This window comes from Pongo pygmaeus, chromosome 15 (assembly GCF_028885625.2).
Source record: "Pongo pygmaeus isolate AG05252 chromosome 15, NHGRI_mPonPyg2-v2.0_pri, whole genome shotgun sequence".
Classification (NCBI taxonomy): Eukaryota; Metazoa; Chordata; class Mammalia; order Primates; family Hominidae; genus Pongo; species Pongo pygmaeus.
In genome coordinates this window covers 101,983,678-102,002,632 of record NC_072388.2, presented here as the reverse complement: position 1 = coordinate 102,002,632, position 18,955 = coordinate 101,983,678, and the positions used below count along the sequence as shown (strand labels likewise).

Below are 18,955 nucleotides of genomic sequence, written 5' to 3'. Positions count from 1 at the left end.
CACCTGGGCAGGCCATTCCTAGACGGTGCTGTGTGGAGAAGGTAGTGAGGCCACTTGGCTTCCTGGTCAGGGGAGGCTTCCTGAAAAAGGTGGCATTGAAATGAGACAGGAAGGATGAGATCACAGCTGCAGCCACAGCCAGGAGGCTGAATTGAAGGTGGCAGACCAGAGGGGGCTGGGGCTGGCTGGGTGGGGTATCGGGATCCATCTCTCTTGCCCTGAGTGGCCTCTGGAGGTGGGTCCAGCAGTCAAGAGGGTGGCCCAGTGAGCTCACACGAGGCAGCAGATAGGCACCAGGGCGCTGGGCAGACAAGCGGTACCAGAACCACTCACATGCAAAGATGTGAGCTGAGGAATGGCTGGGACCGCACTGCAGGTGCCATGTGTGCACAGAAAGCCCTTGAGCCTATGCACAGGTGCCCCCGGCCCTCAGGCACACATGGGGTCACAAACTTGCAAATGGCTCAGAACCTCAGCAGGGAGTTGGAGAAATGCAAAGCCCCAGAGCTTCCTCCAATAAGCAGAACCTCTCACGGCCCAACTGCTTCAGCAAAGGCTGCATCTAGAGGCCGTCTCAGTCTCTTGGTCCCTGTGTCTGTCTCCGTTATGGCTGGCGGCCCTCCTGTGTTGGTTTCCCTGTGTGCACAGCCTTCTCCACGTGGCAGGGAAGGTGTCTTGGGAGAGTGAGACTTACCACCTCCTTGACCAGGCCATGGCAGTAGGGTCTCAGTGAGGTCTCTGATTGGTTCTTGTCTCCAACTCTGCACCAATTCCTGTAGCCCGAGGTTGCTGTGCTCTGATTGGCCACCCTGGCTCACAGCCTCCCCTGAGGTGTGGAGGCAGCAAGAGTGACAGCCCTGCCTCCTGCACGTGGCAGGGCCAGGGAAAAGGTGGGGTGGGCCGGGAAATCAGCAAGACAGGGAAAGAGCCCACCAAGGCCTTGAGACAGGAACATGAGGGATGCTTCGAGGGAGCCAAGAACACCCGGTGCAGTGGCTCATGCCTGTGGTCCCGGTGCCCCAGAGGCTGAGGAAGGAGAATTGCTTGAGCCCAGGAGGTTGAAGCTGCAGTGAACTGCGATTACCCCAGCCTGGGCCACAGAGCAAGACCTCATGTGTTTTTTTTTGTTTTTTTTTTTTTAAAGGAAGGCAGCTGGGCGCAGTGGCTCACACCTGTAATCCCAGCACTTTGGGAGGCCAAGGCAGGCAGATCACCTGAGGTCAGGAGTTCGAGATCAGCCTGGCCAACATGGCAAAACCCCATCTCTACTAAAAATACAAAAATTAGCTGGGCGTGGTGATGGGCACCTGTAATCCCAGCTACTTGGGAGGCCGAGGCAGGAGATTTGTTGGAACCCAGGAGGCAGAGGTTGCAGTGAGCCGAGCTTGTGCCACAGCACTCCAGCCTGGGCGACAGAGCGAGATCTGTCTCACAAAAACAGGAAGGCAAGAGGCAGGAGAGGAGGGAAGAGTGCAGGTGAGGCCAGAGGGCTTGCTGAGAGCAGCTGTTGCTGGGTGGGTTGGATACAACTCAGAGGGGAGCCCAGGAGGGTATGGACCAGGGGTCTCCACCTAGCTTGGATGGGGCTGGGCCTGCTGCCTATCTGCTGGGGTGGGGGACAGGCGGAGCCCCCCTGGTGGCATCTAGCAGTGGTCGGACCAGTCCTGGTCCCTGTCCAGGACTCAAATGCTGTATGACACTGCACAATTCACTTCGCTTCCATTCGTCATCTGCAGAGCAAGGGTGGCAGCGCCCATCTCACAGGGCACAGGGGCCCAGTGCCCCTTCAGGCTGCAGCCCTGGCCTGTGGGGGAGGGCTAGGGGAACAGCAGCACCAGGAGACGAGAGCTCAGCCCCAGAGGCACCGTTGGTCCCTTCTCCATCCATGGACAATGGGAGGAGGGAGGAGGACATCAGGGTGTTGGGGAGCTGAGGGTCTCGGGAGCACCAGCTGGGAAGCTGCCCCTGAGTGACTTGCTTCAACCCTACCCCAGATGGGGAGGGCTCTGCAAGACCTGGACCAGGGGCCAGCCACTGTCCTGCCTCCACCTCCACTCCTCCTTCTGCAGGGAGGGTTAATCTGCCTCTGCCCCTGCGCCGTATGGAGGGGAATGTTGTCAGGTGTTCACCGGCCTCTGGGTCAAGAGGAGCCGCTGCTGGCAGTCAGGGTCACTGACTTGGTACTCAAAAACCCTTACTGTCCCTCCTTGGGCAGAGTCCCCGCAAGGCTGGCTGGACCAGGACATGAGTGGATGTGACCCGGGCTATGTATGTGGAGCCCGAGCATGGCTGGTGGAGAGCAGTTACCTGGCACAAGGTGACCAGCGAGAGCTGTGCCAAGCAGGCCGCCTGAGATGGAGCTGGGCCCACGGGTGCTGAGGAATGGCTGGGACCACACTGCAGGTGCCATGTGTGTACAGAAGGCCCTTGACCATATGCACAGGTGCCCCTGGCCCTCAAGCACACATGGGACACATGCTTGCAAATGGCTCAGAACCTCAGCAAGGAGTCAGAGAACTGTGGAGCCCCAAGTGCCACAGGGGCCAGGGAAGTGGCGGGGAGCCAAGTGCCTGTGGGTGCCGGGAGTCCTCCGAGCTGAATGGCTGCAGGCCAGGGTGCAAGGCCCAGCCCGGGAGGGCACAGCCGCCTTCCCCAAGGTCCAAGGTCCCTTGCAGGGGTGTTTCCTGTGGGCGATGTCCTGTCCATGTGGAGTGCTTTCCATGTGGCCTCTCGGGTGGACGCCGGCATCATCTCCCTTTGACATGAAGCAGAGGTGCCGCGTATGTGCTCGTGTGAGCTGTGCCCCGGCTCCTAGACCCCTCCCAGCAGGTGCCAGCCCTCTTCCTTTCCTGTGCCCAGATCTGGGCCCCCTTGGCTCCCTGGGGTCTGGGCAGGGGGTTCTGAGCTCTGCCTTGTGAGGCTGACCCTGGGGCCTGGGGGTCCCTGGGGACTGAGCCCACTCAAAGCTGTGGTCTGAGTGGAGGAAGTGGGTTGGGATGGCCCCACAGGTGTCTTTCCCCTCCACCTTTAACTTCTAATCGAGTAACTCCAGCACAGGACCGAGTCCCCCAAGCAGCACTGAGGCGTTTATTTGAAGGACACAGATCCCAGGCCTGGCCTCCAGCCTCCGAGTGACCTGTGGCTGCAGGGTCAAGCAGAGGCTTTAAGGATGACCTTGAAAATTAAAAAATTAAAACAAAAAGCACAGGCGGCGCGGACACCTCCCCTGCACAGCACTTTGGTTCTTCTGGTCTTTTAACAAGAAATTGTTGATTTTAGGGTTAGATTATGCAACTACTCATTTTCAGAAAACAGAAAACCCCCTGGACTTCAATTCAGAATCTAATTTTTAGGCTTCCACCCATGTGGCCCCGCTGGTGTCCTGCAGGGTTTGTGACCCGGTCCGAGTGCCGCTGTCTCCCAAAGGACTACAGGGCAGTGTGGGCCGGGTGTGCCGCCTGATCCAGCCCAGCAGCCGAGCCCCGGCCTCCGCCCCAGGCCTTGCTTTCCTTACCGGAACTCGAGATTACCAGCCTCTCACCAAGTACCATTGCGCTTTCAGTCTAGACTCTTCCCTGGTTCGGATGCTGGGTTGACTCTTGGGTGTGGGGGCTGCTGCAGTGCAGTCAGGGCCACGGCCACGGAGGGCTCCGAGTGTGTGCCTCCCTGCTCTGCACCGCTCCCCTCCCAGCATCACTCATCTGGGCCAGAACAGCGCAGCCCCCTGAGCTGAGGGGAGGCAGGCAAGGGCCACAGCCTCCTCCTTTCCTAGGCCTAGACTGTGACACCCCTGGTTCCCAATTCCCTGCAAGATCTGGGCTCCCCCCAGCAGGACGGAGCCAGGTGATGGCCTGGCGGGCACCTGAGGGCTGGACTCAGTCCCTCCATCCCCCTTGAGGTCTGGACGTCAGGCTGGGGGCAGGGAGTCCCCGCCCAATGCCCTGGGGGGAGCAGCTCAGAAGCTCCCATTCCTCCCCGCCGCCGTTTCTTGCTGCATGATCTGAGGCCGGCTCTGCAGATGTCCCCGCCAGCACCCTCAGCCCAGGCCAGTCCAGCAGGTCTTGGGGTTTGCCACCCATCTCCTCTCCTGTAGGAGGGTGCAAGAATCCAGGCTGGGTGTGGTGGCTCACGCCTGTAATCCCAGCACTTTGGGAGGCCGAGGCGGGGGGATCACTTGAGCTCAGGAGTTCAGGACCACCTTGGGCAACATGGCGAAACCCTGTCTCTACTGAAAATACAAAAATTAGCCTGGCATGGTGGCATGCGCCTGTGGTCCCAGCTACTCAGGAGACTGAGGTGGGAGGATCACTTGAGCCTGAGAGGTTGAGGCTGCAGTGAGCTGAGATCACACCACTGCACTCCAGCCTGGGTGACAGAGAGAGAGAGACCCCAACTCAAAAAAAAAAAAAAAAAAAAGGGAGGCCAAGCCAGGCAGATCACCTGAGTTCGGGAGTTTGACCAACAGGTAGAAACCACATCTCTACTAAAAGTACAAAAAATTAGCCAGGCGTGGTGGTGCATGCCTGTAATCCCAGCTACTCGGGAGGCTGGGGCAAGAGAGTTGCTTGAACCCGGGAGGCAGAGGTTGTGGTGAGCCCAGATTGCGCCACTGTACTCCAGCCTGGGCGACGAGCGAAACTCCATCTCAAAAAAAAAAAAAAAAAAGGAATCCAGTTTCTGCAATCCCTCAAGCCTCCAGCTGACATTCCCCATTCGTCAGCACATGGCGCTGGCTGTCCTCGCCATCCCACCCTCGGCCCAGCTCACACTTGCGGTCAGCGGTGACACCTGCACACTGCCTGGTCTCCATAGGTGTCCCGGTGTCCTCAAGGCTGCGGCAGGACCCTGGGCTTGGGCGCCCAGGGAGATGGATGGAGCGCAGGCCCCCACCACAGGGGTGTGAAGATTTGGGATCCCCCAGATGGAAGGACCGGCAAGGCTGTGTCCTGGGGCGGCTCCCCATCGTGTATGGGGTGGAGGCTGCCAGTCCCAGGAGGATTCCAGAGCCCCACTACTGCCACCAGCCAGGGCACGGCAGGGGTGGTGTGGGCCCGCAGAGAGGGCGGGGCTGGTGCTGCACTGGCAAGGGACCCTCAGGAGAGGCCCTGAGACCCTGAGGGAGGACCCTGGGGAGCTGCTCCTAGGTCCACTCCTTCCTGCTCAGTGGGCCACACGTCGGGGCCGATGGCATCTGTTCTGGATGTGGCCCCAAGCAGTGCCTTGAAGGATGGGGAGGGACTGAGCAGGGCGCTGTGGTGGCTGCAGGGGACCCTGGGAGTGGCAGGACAGTGGGGGAGGGCTGAGCGGTTCTCCCCATCTGATAATTTTGGGGGAGATGCAGGGCTTCCTGCTACCAGACCTGACCCAAACAACTTCCTGGAGAAATGGAAGGCAGGCCACGGTGGCAGTGGCAGCCCAGGAGCCCTTAACTGCCACGAACAGCTGTTGGAAGGACACTGCCCAGACCCTAGAGCTGCCTGCACGTCAGCACTGGTGTCACTCATTAACCACCTTGTTTCGGAGTGGAAGGAGGTGCTGTCCTTCCAACGTACAGAAGAGGAAACTGAGGCTCGAAGATTCCAAAGTCCCACGAAGTGGTGGAGCTGAGACTGACCCCAGGCCTGTGGGTCCAGCATGCCCTTTTCACCATGCCAGATGGCGGGCACGTGTCCAGGCAGGAGGTCAGAGCTCCACCTTATCTGCTCTGGACCAAGACACAGATTTTCGAGCCCGGCCCCTGGGATTCCCTTCAGGTTAAAGGCCGCAGGCAAAACCGTAAGCAAAGTGGAAAAGGCGACGGCAGGCCCCTCACTGAGAATTACAAAGTATTTCAAGATGGTGACAGAGGGCAGCAAACCAAGCACGGGCCTCTGGCCACACAGGTCTTGGCCAGGCGGCCATACTGCACCCAGCCACTGAGAGGACAGCCCGGGGAGTCCGGCAGGAGGGAGGCCACTCACCTGGGGCTCAGCCTGCAAGAGACGGTGTGATCAGAAACTGAGACTCCATAATCAGATTTATTTTCCTCTAATAAGACAGTTTAGCATCTCCGAGTTTTGCATTCTACAGTCTTACAAACTTTAGTTATTAGCATCAGAAACACAAAAACATTGCAAGACCTCAAAACACAAATAAATACCAAATAAAACCACACATAATATACAATAAACAAAAATATAAAACAGTAATGCTATCAGAAAGTCAGGCATGTTGCTAACTCACAGTAACAACATGATTATTGCTGGGCAATAACTGATGGTCTTTTTGTTTTTTTCTTAGAAGAGCGGAAAACAGGACCCGAATCACTGGTCACAAAATCACTTGGACTGTCAAGATGTGTCCTCACAGCAAGCGACTACTACAGACGCAACTTTTAAAACAGGCAGATTAAAAAGACAGGGTCAAATGAGAGATTGGCCTTCTTTGGTCTTTGTTTTTTGGGTAACAGAACCGAACACAGAGGCACCGGCAGAGAAGAGGCTGCGAATCTGCAGATGCTGTGCAGCGTCAACACTGCCCTCCACACTTCACAGACCTTCTCCTACAGGCGTTTCTTACAGAAATCACCGGACATCATGCCGGCTTGTGTTTTCCAATTAAGTCATTGAATTTGCTGTTGGAGGGTATCTTGTCTGAGGGGACTAAGTTGTCAGATCCAGTCATCCCTAATTACAGGAGTGGTACAGCTATCCTGGACTTCCAGCCTCATTTCACGGTGAGAGTTCACAAGACAGACTAGACACAGTGCAGCAGGAGAAATGAAACGCAGGCTCTGCTTGGCCACCAGGGCCTCCTCACCCGCACACCTGCCAGCCCCGAGACGGCCGAGGCTTCACACGTCTGCCCTGCAACCACATGTGGGGGCACACCAGGGTCAGGTGGAAAATGCCCTTGCAGTGAGCTGCTGGCCCGGCTCCCTGATGCCACTGTGCCTGTGACCATCAGCAACAGCCTGGACGAGGCAGCAATAATGACCAGGTAGCCTGCCGACACTGATCTCGCCTGGCTAGGACCCCGGTGGGCACATTCTACTTTGGAGAAAACAGAGCTACTGAGATTTGCAAACGGAAAACAGAACTATGGTCATGGGCTGAGAAGTAGATTTGGGTGACAGACCCTCATTCATCTCACAGACACAAAAGCAAAGGGGCTCCCAGCACTCTCCCTAGCTCTCCTTCTGCAGCCTAATAAGTAAAGATCTGGACTAAAATTTTTAAAAAACAGTATTTTACAGCTCTGCCAGAGCCCTTCTGACACACAAATTACCCCCAGTAGAGGGAGGAGTCTGGGAGGGCCGGGGAGTGAGCAAGGGGCCTGCAAGGGGAGTCTGTGCCCACCCAATCCTGCAACGGCCCAAGGAGACAGTGGCACTGCCATCCTACTGGGGCGGTGCACAGGGTGACGGTCCTCGCGCCAATCCTCCCTGTGCAGGGGAGAAAGGAGGTGTCAGCCCAGCTGTTGGGATCAGTGTACTCCCCGGCCCTCCTTTGGGCTGACAAGGAATGACCCCGCTGGGGACAGAATGGTTGTTTAAGGACCCATCCAGACCCCCCTTCCTTTGTCCGACATCACCTCTGGCTGCAGGATGTGGGTCCCCCATGGTGACTACCACCAGACGCCATCAAGCAAAAGTGGTGCTGGAATGTGACGTTGGCATGGTCGACATCCATGGGACATGTGGCCCCTGGCCCACGATGACTGAGGTGGTCTGGGAGGCAGCTGGCTGTCCCAGGGGCTGTGCCTGGAACTGCATCCTCACCGAGCTGGGCCACACGGGGTCATGGGGAAGCCTCCTGCCACAGCCAGTGCAGTGGGAGCCCTGACAGGCGGTGGGCCTGTGGGGCCCGGGCTGAGGAAGTGGCCAAAGGAGCAGGAGCCCCAGTATGCCACACCATGGCTCCCCAGCGCCACAGGCCAAGAAGGGCACGGGGATGGGGCAGGGAAGGAGAAAGGAGGGAGAGGCAGGAGAAGCTGCCTGAGCAAAGGGCTCCCCTGTTCAACCGGCTGTTGTGGCATTGAAGGGACACAGGTGCTGTCCCTCGGCAGAGGCTGCTCTGGTGGCGGAATGGGGCTGCAATCTGGGTCACAAGGGCCCCCTCTGCCCACCCGCACAGGGAACACACATCTGCAAGTCCAGGCCTTCGCCCAGGGGTCCGGCGAGGCTTGCGCTCAGGGGACAGCACCACTTTCATGCTTGACGGCTCCTAGAATCGACACAAATCCCAACCTGGCCGCCTGTGTGTCACCAGAGCACGGCGAGCTGAAAAGCGCAGCATATGTTGGGGCTTACTCAGGCTTCCTCCAGCCCAGCTGGGGCTGGCATGTCTAGTCCCAAAGCCAGGCCCCATGGGTCCCCGACTTCCACACCCTCACTGAGCCACCCAACCCTGCTGGAAAGGCCCTACTCCCAGCCTGGCCCCCATATCATCACAGACACACCCCAACTTCTAGCTCTGCAGGCTCTGCTGGACAAGCCCTAGAACCAGAGGATCAGGCTTCCAGGCCCGGCTGAGGCTTGCACGTGGCTCAGTGTGGTCACAAGAGCCAGTGCCCTTCACGTGAGCTGGGCCCAGGCCAGCCACCCAGCGTGCCTGGCAGCAGGGAGCAGCCCAAGCCACGGTGTCCCGGAGAAACTGCTCGAGGCGAGGGGAGAGAGGACGTTGTTTTGTTACGAAGGTGACGGGGAAGCAGACAGGCTTAATTCATGCACAAAGGACTCAGTTGGTTTCTGTAAAGTACTGAGCAGCTCTGTCCTGCTGGGAGTTTGGTCACGTGTGGTAAACAAGCAGCACCCCCAAGCACACAGTGTGCGCCCCCCTTTCCCGCTTGTTGCCAAGGCCCTGTGACAGGGGGAGGGCCGATCACTGCCCAAGGGGCCACTGGGCCTCAGCTGCAGGGAGACCATGGCCCCAGGCTGGCCCAGGTGGCGAGTGCCAAGTGAGGGTGCCCGGGCCGAGGGTGGAGCAGCGCAAGGCTTGCCCGCCGCCGGGAGAGGGGACGCCATCCCAGGCTGCTGCCCACTGTGCTGAGTACATGAGAGGAAGACACACTCAGAACAGAGACCCCGATACAACCAAACACAAGGACAAAGCGTGTCACACGGGCCATCCCATCCTCAAGGACCCCCATCACTCAGGTTCAAGGACAAAGTGTGTGAGACGGGCCATCCCATCCTCAAGGACTCCTGTCACTCAGGTTACGTCTGTGGGACCCTTGGGTGGGCCCCATGGCGTCCTGCCAGGAGCGTCTGCCTGGGAAGGGCTACTGGAGACGTCCCAGTGACACGCACTGCTGCTTCCAGGGGCCACACCCGGACTTCAACCCAGAGGGGAGGAAACGGTTCTTACCAGACCAAGATGTTGCATATCCTTCATCTAATATTGTACATTTTGTGAAGGGGAAGTTGCAGGGATGTCCCTGTTGTTAACCCCTGGCCTCAGGAAAACTACCTGAGGGCAGGTAGGGGACAGGCCTGAGGTGGGGGACACCTTCGAGGGAACAGTAGTTTTCCGCAGCTTCTGCAGGAAGTCCTTCCTTTATGAGCAGGGACACATGACTCCCTCACAGGGCAGAACCAAGGACACTCATTCCCCCAAAGTAATCCCAGGAGAGCGGGGAAAGGAAAGGCAGATAAGAACAACGGAACGCTTCGACCGCGAAAGGGCGCGGCGGGCCCCTCACGGGAGCTCGGGGCACAGGGGTGCGACGGAGGGCACTTCCAGCAGGCACTGGGGCGAAGGCACACCCAGGACAGATGGCAGCACCAGAGACAGGTGGGCCACCGGGCACCCACCAAGCTGTCCCCGCACGGCCACGGGGAGAGCCGAGGCAGGCAGTCTGACGTGCACGGCCCAGCTGGCCAATCGTGGGCGCGGCTTGTGGGCGAGTGGCACAGGTGTGACGGTTCGCACACATTGGTTTTGCCTAAGAAGCACCCGTCGCGTGTAGCACCCATCAGTGGTAAGAGCACCATGAAGCGTGGTGCATAGCAAAAGGGGTGCAGGGGGCGGGCTCCAGGCCTCCAATCACAGCTGGACACTGAGAGACAGTAAACAGTGAGTTGAGAAAATGCCGTCCGGGCAGGCACAGGCTGGGACGACGGGCCCTGTGGTCAGGAGCGCCCGTTGGTCAGCCTGGGCAGGCCCCCGAGCAGCGGTCTCTGGAATGCTCAGAGGGTTCTGCTTCGGGCTGTGGGGGTGCCCACGGCCCCGGTGGGGACACGGAGAGGCTCGGCTTCTGTTCCACACCTGCCTCCCTCAGGGTGGGACCAGGCCGTACTTGGACCAGGCGGCTCACTCGTGGGGCCTAGAGATTTGGAATCTGTGGTAATTAAGCAGCGGAGGCTCCAGAAGCCGACGGTGGAGCCTGGCTTCCCCTCAGCAGGTGCAGAGGTGTCTGAGGGCCCTTGTAGAGACAAAGATCTAGTGGTGGAGAGAAAAGTCTGGTTAAACTAGCACTTTCTAGAATTATGCTCAACGCAAACCCAGGGTGGAGAAGCAGCATGTCACATCTAAGGCACGTGTACCGTATGCCACCAGCTCTATGCACAATGTTGCTTTCGGAGACCGTTGACGGCATGCAGCAAGATGACGGGATGGAGAAACACACCTGCGGGCCTCCCTCAGCAGTCACCCGCCCACCCCTGACATGGAGACCGAAGGCCGGTGCTGTCAGCAACAGAGAGCTCGTCCAAACACATGGGGCAGAATCCAAACACCTACAGGATTTTGTTTAGAACTCCAAAGTTCAACGGATGCCCTATTTTAGGGTGAAAACAATTATAAATCTGAAAATGATGCACAGCATCCATGAGCGAGGCTCCGTTCAGAATTGTGAAGTCGTGTCATTAACTACGACAGATATTGAAGGTTTACATTTCTAACGAGAAATAACAACAGGTTGAATATTCTCTTTCCTATCACAAGTGATAACCAGTGTTTGATATTTTATATTTTCTTCCAAGAAATATCAGTCTATCAACGTTTTAAAATAAAATGTTTGCAGTAACAATTATTTGTAGAACTTTAAATTAAAAAATGATTCTGAATTTAGAGACTTTCAAAAAAAAGACCTAGGTATATACTTCAGGGTCTTCTGACAAACAAATTATTAAAACAGAGACCAGATGAGGCCTTAAAAATAGACAATATACTGTATTTGAAACAAAATTGCACTCTTGAATTTTAGAAAGAAGATATCAGAATTGCATTACTATTTCATAAATTCTCCTTTTACTTAACATGCTGACATGTCCAGCTATCCCCACGTGTGTGTGTGTGTGTGGGGGTTTTTGGTGTTCAAGTTTAAGGAAGAAAAATCATGTTTCTTTTGTTTAGCATATATGTTTTCCACCTTAATTAACTAGATCTTTAAAAATGAAAATGAAAACCTTCTCTGACAGCAATATTTATCTTGTTGAAGGATAAATAATTCTTCAGAGTGAAGTGTGGCTAGTCTATTATAAAACGTGTCAGGTGTGCTCACGCGTGGCTCCTCCCGCCGGCACACGTCCGCCTTCTGCCGCTTCCTCCGTCTCACAAGGTCCTTTTCTGAGCGTGAGGACCTCAGTGAAGACAGACCGGTTCAAATCCCCCAGAGGAGTTGCCTTCTGCTAAATCCACCTCCCCAGCTACTCATCAGGGATCGGGCAGATCCGAAGTATCCACTATGACTTTAATAAAAATTGTATCATCTTTAATATATGTCCCATTTTCTAGAACAGTTTGGGCCACAAAGACTGGGCAGCCAGAGGCGATATTCATCTCTCCAGTGGGCTTCTTGAAGCTGCTGCTGTTGGGGTCGGGCTTGAACGCATCTCCCAAATGGCGTCGAGAGGACCCCTGATCCATCAGCATGAGTGTCACTTTCTGCTTAAACGGCCAAGGAAGCAGGGCATCGTATTCCCCACGCATGATGACAAAAAACAGCGACAAGTGCGTCCCCTTCCCCATCCCGTCCCCGTTCAGGTAGACCCTGGCACACATCTTATAGCCAAAGTAGCCGGTGTAGAAAGGCTGGCTGTAAAGGGACAGGGTCTTCCCCATGACGGCCTCCTGCTTCCGCCGCTTGTAGTCGCGAATCTTCCAGATGAGCACTCCATTGTAGCTGGCGGTCTCCAGGACCTGGAAGCGCAGGTCCATGTCGGCCAGGCGGATGTCGTGCACACTCAGCATCTGGTCATGCCGGCTCAGCTGGGACTCCAGCAGGCCTGCCACAGGTGAGGAGGATTTGGTGAATGAGACAGATGAACGTCAGAAAGGTTAGGAAAGCAAAGCTGCACCGGCACTTGTTATTTTATTTCATTTTTTTGAGACGGAGTCTCGCTCTGTTGCCCAGGCTGGAGTGCAGTGGCGCCATCTCAGCTGACTGCAACCTCTGCCTCCCAGGTTCAAGCGATTCTCCTGTCTCAGCCTCCTGAGCAGCTGGGATTACAGGCGCCCGCCATCACGCCTGGCTAATTTTTGTATTTTTAGTAGGCACAGGGTTTCACCATGTTGGCCAGGCTGGTCTCGAACTCCTGACCTCAGGTGATCCACCTGCCTTGATCTCCCAAAGTGCTGGGATTACAGGCATGAGCCACCGTGCCTGGCCTTTTTTTTTTTTTTTTTTTTTTTTTTTGAGATGGAGTCTCGCTCTGTCGCCCAGGCTGGAGTGCAGTGGCACAATCTCGGCTCACTGCAAGCTCTGCCTCCCAGGTTCACACCATTCTCCTGCCTCAGCCTCCCGAGTAGCTGGGACTACAGGCGCCCGCCACCGTGCCTGGCTAACTTTTTGTATTTTTAGTAGAGACGGGGTTTCACAGTGTTAGCTAGGATGATCTCGATCTCCTGACCTCGTGATCTGCCCGCCTCGGCCTCCCAAAGTGCTGGGATTACAGGAGTGAGCCACTGCACCCGGCCTCATTTCTTAATTTTTAAAGAGGCAAGGTCTTGCTCTGTTGCTCAGGCTGGCATCAAACTCCTGAGCTTAAGTAATCCTCCTGCCTCAGCCTCCCAAAGCACTGGGACTATATAGGCCACACCACCATGCCCAGTCACACCAGCATCTGAAGCAACAATATAAAAATCACTGTGGTTTCTGGGGGTAACACCAGCAAAGCTGTGTAGACAGATGTCCTGAGGCCACTGCCTCCCAGGGAAGAGCCCAGGTCCCTGCCCCAGTTCTACCACAGCTCTCATGTCCACAGCCCTGTCTGGACACATTACCAGGCACAGCCTGCTGAGAGGGGATGTCCTAGGCGGTTGACCTGCCTGTGTGTCAAAGGACACCTCACTGCAGGGTCCAAGACAGAGCACTCCACTGTGGCTTCCTGGGAAGCCTGCTGGTGGGAGCTCCTGGGAGCAGGAGACAGCTGTGCTCTCCCCACTCCTCCCTCCGGCCTCAGCACCCGCAGGTGGCCTCTGCTCTCTCGGTGCTCCCCTCTCCTCCAACCTCATTCTCTGCCTGCTTCATCTGGCCCCCCCCACACACCGGTAATCTGTGTTCCTTTCTGCCATTAATCCTCTTCATGTAAATATTCCCAATACTCTTTCAGTCCCCAAAGCCATAGGCCCACATCTGCTTGTGGATCAGAAACATGCTGGCAGAGCGCAGTGGGACTGCTGCCCCCAGCCCTTAGGAGTGGGGTCTGGGGCGCCCCAACTAGCAGGTCCTGGCCTCTGCCACCTGCGCTTGGGCCTGTCCTGCGGGTCACCCTGCGGCCAGTCTCTCCCGGGACGGCTTTGCAGCTTCCCGTGGCTGCAGCTGCCCCTACTCTCTACACCACGTAGGGCCTCACACAGAGGGGACAAGCCTGCACGGGAAACGTTTGTCTTTGCTGGGGGACTTTCAGCAGGAAAGTCATCACACCTCTGCGTGTTACCCATAATTAGAAAGAACTGTCCTAAGGCACATGTACCTAACATAGCCCTCATCCCACAGACCCCACCCCAGCACTTGCCCGGGGCCCAGAAGCACACTGCTGGCCCGGCCCCGGCCCCTGCCTAACCTGTGTTCCGAGCCACTTGCCCCGCGCTCTTGTCCACGCTCTCCAGCTCGGTCACGCGGTTCTGGAGGGACTCCACGCTGCTCTTCATGCTGTCTGCTTCCTCCCAGTTCTGCCGGAAGGGCCGGATCTCCTTGTCGAGCTCCTTCAGTTTCTCTGCTTGGCTGTCTATCACTCGCTTCCAAACCAAAGGTGTTAAAAAGCAAAACATAGTTAGGACTCAGAAAATGCTGCACCACCTCCCATCAGATACAGACAGGCTAGGAGCAGAACAGTCACAGAGGCCCCCGTATGAGGCCTGCCACCCGCGGCTCTGACTCCACGAGCAGGGCTCTGCATCAGGCCTCCTGGGAGCTCCCTGGGATCAAGTGCTTGTGCCAGCAGGGAGCACTCGAGGTGACATGAAGCCACATGGAAGAAAACAACAGGAGGCTCCACTATGTCAGCTTGCTTTGTCAACAGAGAGCCATCAGAAAAGCGAAGTGACAGGTGGCAAGTGTTCAGAAGACTGGGGGAGAGGTATCCGCTGTCTCTGGGGCAGGCAGCAGCTCATGCTTCTGCTGCCCACAGCCCCTGCCCAGGCTTCCCTGTTTCACAGCGGCACTGGTGCCGCCTGCCCGCCTGTTTCTCACACGCCCACACTCTGGCGTCAGCCAACCCCACCAGCTCTCCTGTTCAGATACCCGGATCCAGCCTCACCCTTACACTCCCACGTGTCCCTCCCAGCTCTTCTCCCAGGCCACAGCACCTGTGCGGGGCCACAAGGCTCCCATGGACGTCTCCCCTGCAGCCCTCGTATACCTCGGGGGCCATAATACAGAGGGTCCCTGCTTCCCAGAGAGGCCTCACCCCTGTAAGTGCAGGTCCCACGGGGCAGGTGGCCCTCCATGGCTGCCACAGGGTCTCAGGTTTAGGATGCCAGAATCATGCCCACGTGGCCTCATCTTCCCTTGGAACGTCTAAAGGCCTCCTACCCTGCTGCTGCGTCTGGGGCAGAAGCACAGCCCTGTCTCTGTGGCTGCAGGGGGTTCCCCAGAACGACCCCAGGGTCCCAGGAGAAGACTCCCACTCCTCAGACCCCTCCCACCTGGATGGTGGCAGAAAGGGCCCCAAGGCACGTCCTCAGGCCCCGGGTGAAACCCAGTGGGCCGATGTCGCAGACACAGGGGTATTCCCCCACCAGCTCCACACTCAGGCTGCCAGGCCCCAGCAAGGAAGGCAGGAACACAGAAACCCTGCCACGAACACACGAGGCTGCCAGCAACCAGGCCTGACTTTATGCTATTTCATTTAACTAATTGAGAAAGCCCTTTCCCAAAACACACAGGCCGCTCATATTTGTCACTACCTGGAGGGGTGGGAGCCGTACTCCGCCCTGGTGGTCCAGTCTGTGTTAAGGGGCTGGAGCGTCCACCTGTGAGATGAAGCCAGGGACTTAAAGGGTTTTCACTTCAAAAAATGATGTGCATTTTCAAGCAGCTTGTGATGGCTGGAGAGTTTAGTGCTCAATGCAGCTATGGAATGACTGAGCCACCTCACAAGCTGTGGGCCACACCGGGTGCTCAAGGGGTGGGCCCCAGGGCCCCCTGAATTCACTTCTCCTTTTGGAAGTCTATTTTTAAACATCTAGGTTTCAGCACCTTTGCTGGCTGTTATTAACCACAAAGACACAAACGTGACAGGTCTGGGTGGCTTTTTGGGCGTAAAAGCAGTGTTATTCTTCCTGTTCTTTTCAAGAAACATGATATTAGTTAACCTCTAAAAAGTAAGGATAATTTCTCTAAAGAACACCCCTTTCCACTGTCACTGTCCCTTTATACTGACACTGTCACTGTCCCTTTATTTTACACAATCATACATGCTCAGAAGGATATTTACTTAGCTCACCAAGTCTATTTGCTGGGGGACAATACCACTGACGACACTGAACATCCAAATCACACGGCTCCTCTAGTGAGCACCGGAAGCCTCTTGCATCTCCACCTTCTAATACGCACACTGAGCTGGCGGGGGTGCTCGCAAGTGGCAGGGGAAAGTTAATGAAAACCTGATTAACAGAGGTCTGGGAGACGCCCTTTGTAACTTAGCAAACCCCGAAATGAAGCATGAGTCCCAGGCAGGGTGGCCCAAGACAAGCTGCGCCTCACGCTGAGCCTCAGGCCCCCGAGGTTAAGAGGGGCATGGCACCGAACCACCCCTCCCCGCGATGGTGCTACGCAAGGGCACGCCTGACCTCGAGCACAGAACAGGGAGTCTCCAGCAAGGGCTCCCCCACACAGCAGGGGCCCCCCGAGTCAGGAACACACAACACACGTGCACCGCATGCACAGACCAGCACAACTAAATAAAAGGCGTCTCCATGAGCAGCAAGGGAACTCAGGCTATTTTTACAACAGGCCCTTCATCTGTATCAATGGCACCGTTTCAAAGCAGAACGCAGAGTCACATCAAGTGTTCTCTAAAACGCAGCAAACGTGATTTCATCCTTGAAGAACGGTCTACATTCAGTCACTGCAGTTTCTATAAAAATAAATCTCAAGTGCAGGTGTGGAATCGTACAGAAAAAAGGCTCCGACACAGAGCTGAAGAGACAGACTGTACTCCACATCAACGATCCAAATCAGAAGGTTTGCCTTCAGGGAGCGTCAGCCCGTGAGCCTTACACACTTGCACACCAGGGCTGCAACCGCGTCACCTGCTGGGATGCGTCACTCTCAGGCCACTGGGACCCTGGCACACAAGCCCGGCACTGTGAGAAGCCCAGTGGTGCTGGCTGCCTGAGTGAAGGCCACGTGGATGGACGTCCCTGCCTTTTGTCCCAGCGCGTGCTCCTCCACGTGTGCCCTGTGGACCCCCTGACTGTAAGAACCACCAGTTCATCTAGTCCACTGACACCAGAAGCCTGGGTCGTGCTCGCACCTATGCTATCTTTTTTTTCTTTGAGACAGAGTCTTGCTCTGTCGCCCAGGCTGGAGTGCAATGGCGCAATCTTTGCTCACTGCAACCTCTGCCTCCCGGGTTCAAGCGATTCTCCTGCCTCAGCCTCTCGAGTAGCTGGGATTACAGATGCCTGCCACTGAGCCCAGCTAATTTTTCTATTTTTAGTAGAGACGGGGTTTCGCCATCTTGGCCAGGCTGGTCTTGAACTCCTGACCTCGTGATCCACCCACCTCAGCCTCCCAAAGTGCTGGGAATATGGGTGTGAGCCACCGCGCCCGGCCTAGGCTGTCTTTTTTTTTTTGAGACGCAGTCTTGCTCTTTCTCCCTTGCTTGACTGCAGCGGCGCTATCTTGGCTCACTGCAAGCTCCACCTCCTGGGTTCACACCATTCTCCTGCCTCAGCCTCCCGAGTAGCTAGGACTACAGGCACCCGCCACCGCGCCTGGCTAATTTTTTGTATTTTTAGTAGAGACGGAGTTTCACCGTGTTAGCCAGGATGGTCTCGGTCTCCTGACCTCGTGATCCACCCGCCTCGGCCTCCCAACGTGCTGGGATTACAGGCGTGAGCCACCGCGCCCGGCCTGGCTGTCTTCTTAATAAAGAAAAACAGGATATTTAAGAAGTAAAATATTAAGAACTCATCGTTCCCCGGGCATGCAAAAGCAAAGACACTCTTGAATTCCACTCCTTGACCCCCCGCCTGCACCCCCACTGCCACAGCCAGGCCATCAGGCCCTCTGCTTCGACTCCCATCACCAGGACTTTAGGGTCTACTGGAGAATCAGACAAGGAAGAAAGAAGAAGACCCCAAGTGATGTGTGCCCTCATCACCTAGGTGGTCCACAAACATGGCTGGAGGAGTGCCTGGAGCTGACCAGGAAGGGGAAGCAGGAGAAAAAGACATCTATGCAGCAGCATGGCGCCTCTCAAGGAACAATGAGCCGGTCTACTTTAGCGTGGGGAGTGGGGCGAAGCTGGGAAGGTGACCGGTGGCCAGTCACAGAGGTTTTCTGGGCCACAGTAAGATTTTACGATAAACCCTTCCTGGGGCAACAGGAAGGGCTCTGGGGATGAAACAGTGGGGAACACGGCTGGGCTGGGCTGCTGCTCAAGAGGGTGGGCGGGGCCTGCAGCAGTAGAGGGATGGCCTGGCCCGGTGCAGCTCCCACACAGCCAGCACCTCCGGGCATTAGAAGGCTTATCAATCAGCATTTCCTGAGGATGGACAGTGCAGAATCCTCCTGGCCAAAGACCACCAACCCCACAGTGGTCCCAAAGGTAACACTGAATTTCCCCTTTCAAGAAACCACACGGTTGGAAGGACCTTCTGTGTAGACCACGCCTGCTCAACAGTACATGGAGAGGAGTTTTCACACGTTTCAGGCAGAGCCGTGTCCCTGCACTCAGGGGAATCAGGCGCCAGCAGCCTGCTCTGAGTCCCTTCCCTAAACACAACCTGCTCTCCACCACGCCCAGCCTCCTGTGGGGAAGAGGCAGGTGTGCCATCACCTTCTACTCGTCACAGGTCGAGGGACACTGACCACTGCCGTCACCACTCCATCCTCACTTCTCTGACCTTGGCAACTTGGTTTCCCCCTTTCTTTCTGACTTATGCTTCATTGGTTCATCCAATCACAAAAATTTTCAAGTAGAAATCACATACCATAGAGTGATTAAACTCGACTAAAAAGTAAAGTAAATGAGCCTGACCGGAAGGGGAGAAACTGAAGATGAATGCAGAGGAAATCTGAGGTTTAGGATGAGGTGTCAATACATCACTGTGTATATTCTAACTTTTTGTTGTAAATGAATCCAGTACTTGTGCATTCTTCCTTCTGTTGCTATTTTAAGGGGCGATTTCCCCGGCCTTTCCAGTGCCTCTCTGAGCCCCAGGTCAAAACACGGCAATAATCTCATGAACAGCCAGAGCGGCTTGCCAGGGCACGCAGGTGCAGGCGGGCCACAGGATGGCCAGGGCCCTGCAGCAGTGGCCTGACCAGTCGCCTTGGCCAGTCTGATGACTGACACATC

The 18,955-nt window shown here is 56.2% G+C and overlaps 1 protein-coding gene across 8 annotated transcripts in view; it reads right to left on the bottom strand.

Moving 5' to 3' along the window:
• Positions 1-5,998: 5,998 nt before the first annotated feature.
• Positions 5,999-18,955, bottom strand: part of TRAF3 (TNF receptor associated factor 3) — a 133,243-nt gene continuing 120,286 nt past the window's right edge. For all 8 annotated transcript variants that reach the window (XM_054449328.2, XM_054449331.2, XM_054449335.2 and 5 more), the window contains 2 exons: positions 13,988-14,162; positions 5,999-12,208 (listed from right to left, as the gene is read on the bottom strand). In XM_054449328.2, coding sequence (XP_054305303.1) covers positions 11,637-12,208; positions 13,988-14,162 — 747 coding nt within the window. In that variant the 3' untranslated portion in view covers positions 5,999-11,636. The remainder of the gene's footprint in view (positions 12,209-13,987; positions 14,163-18,955) is intronic.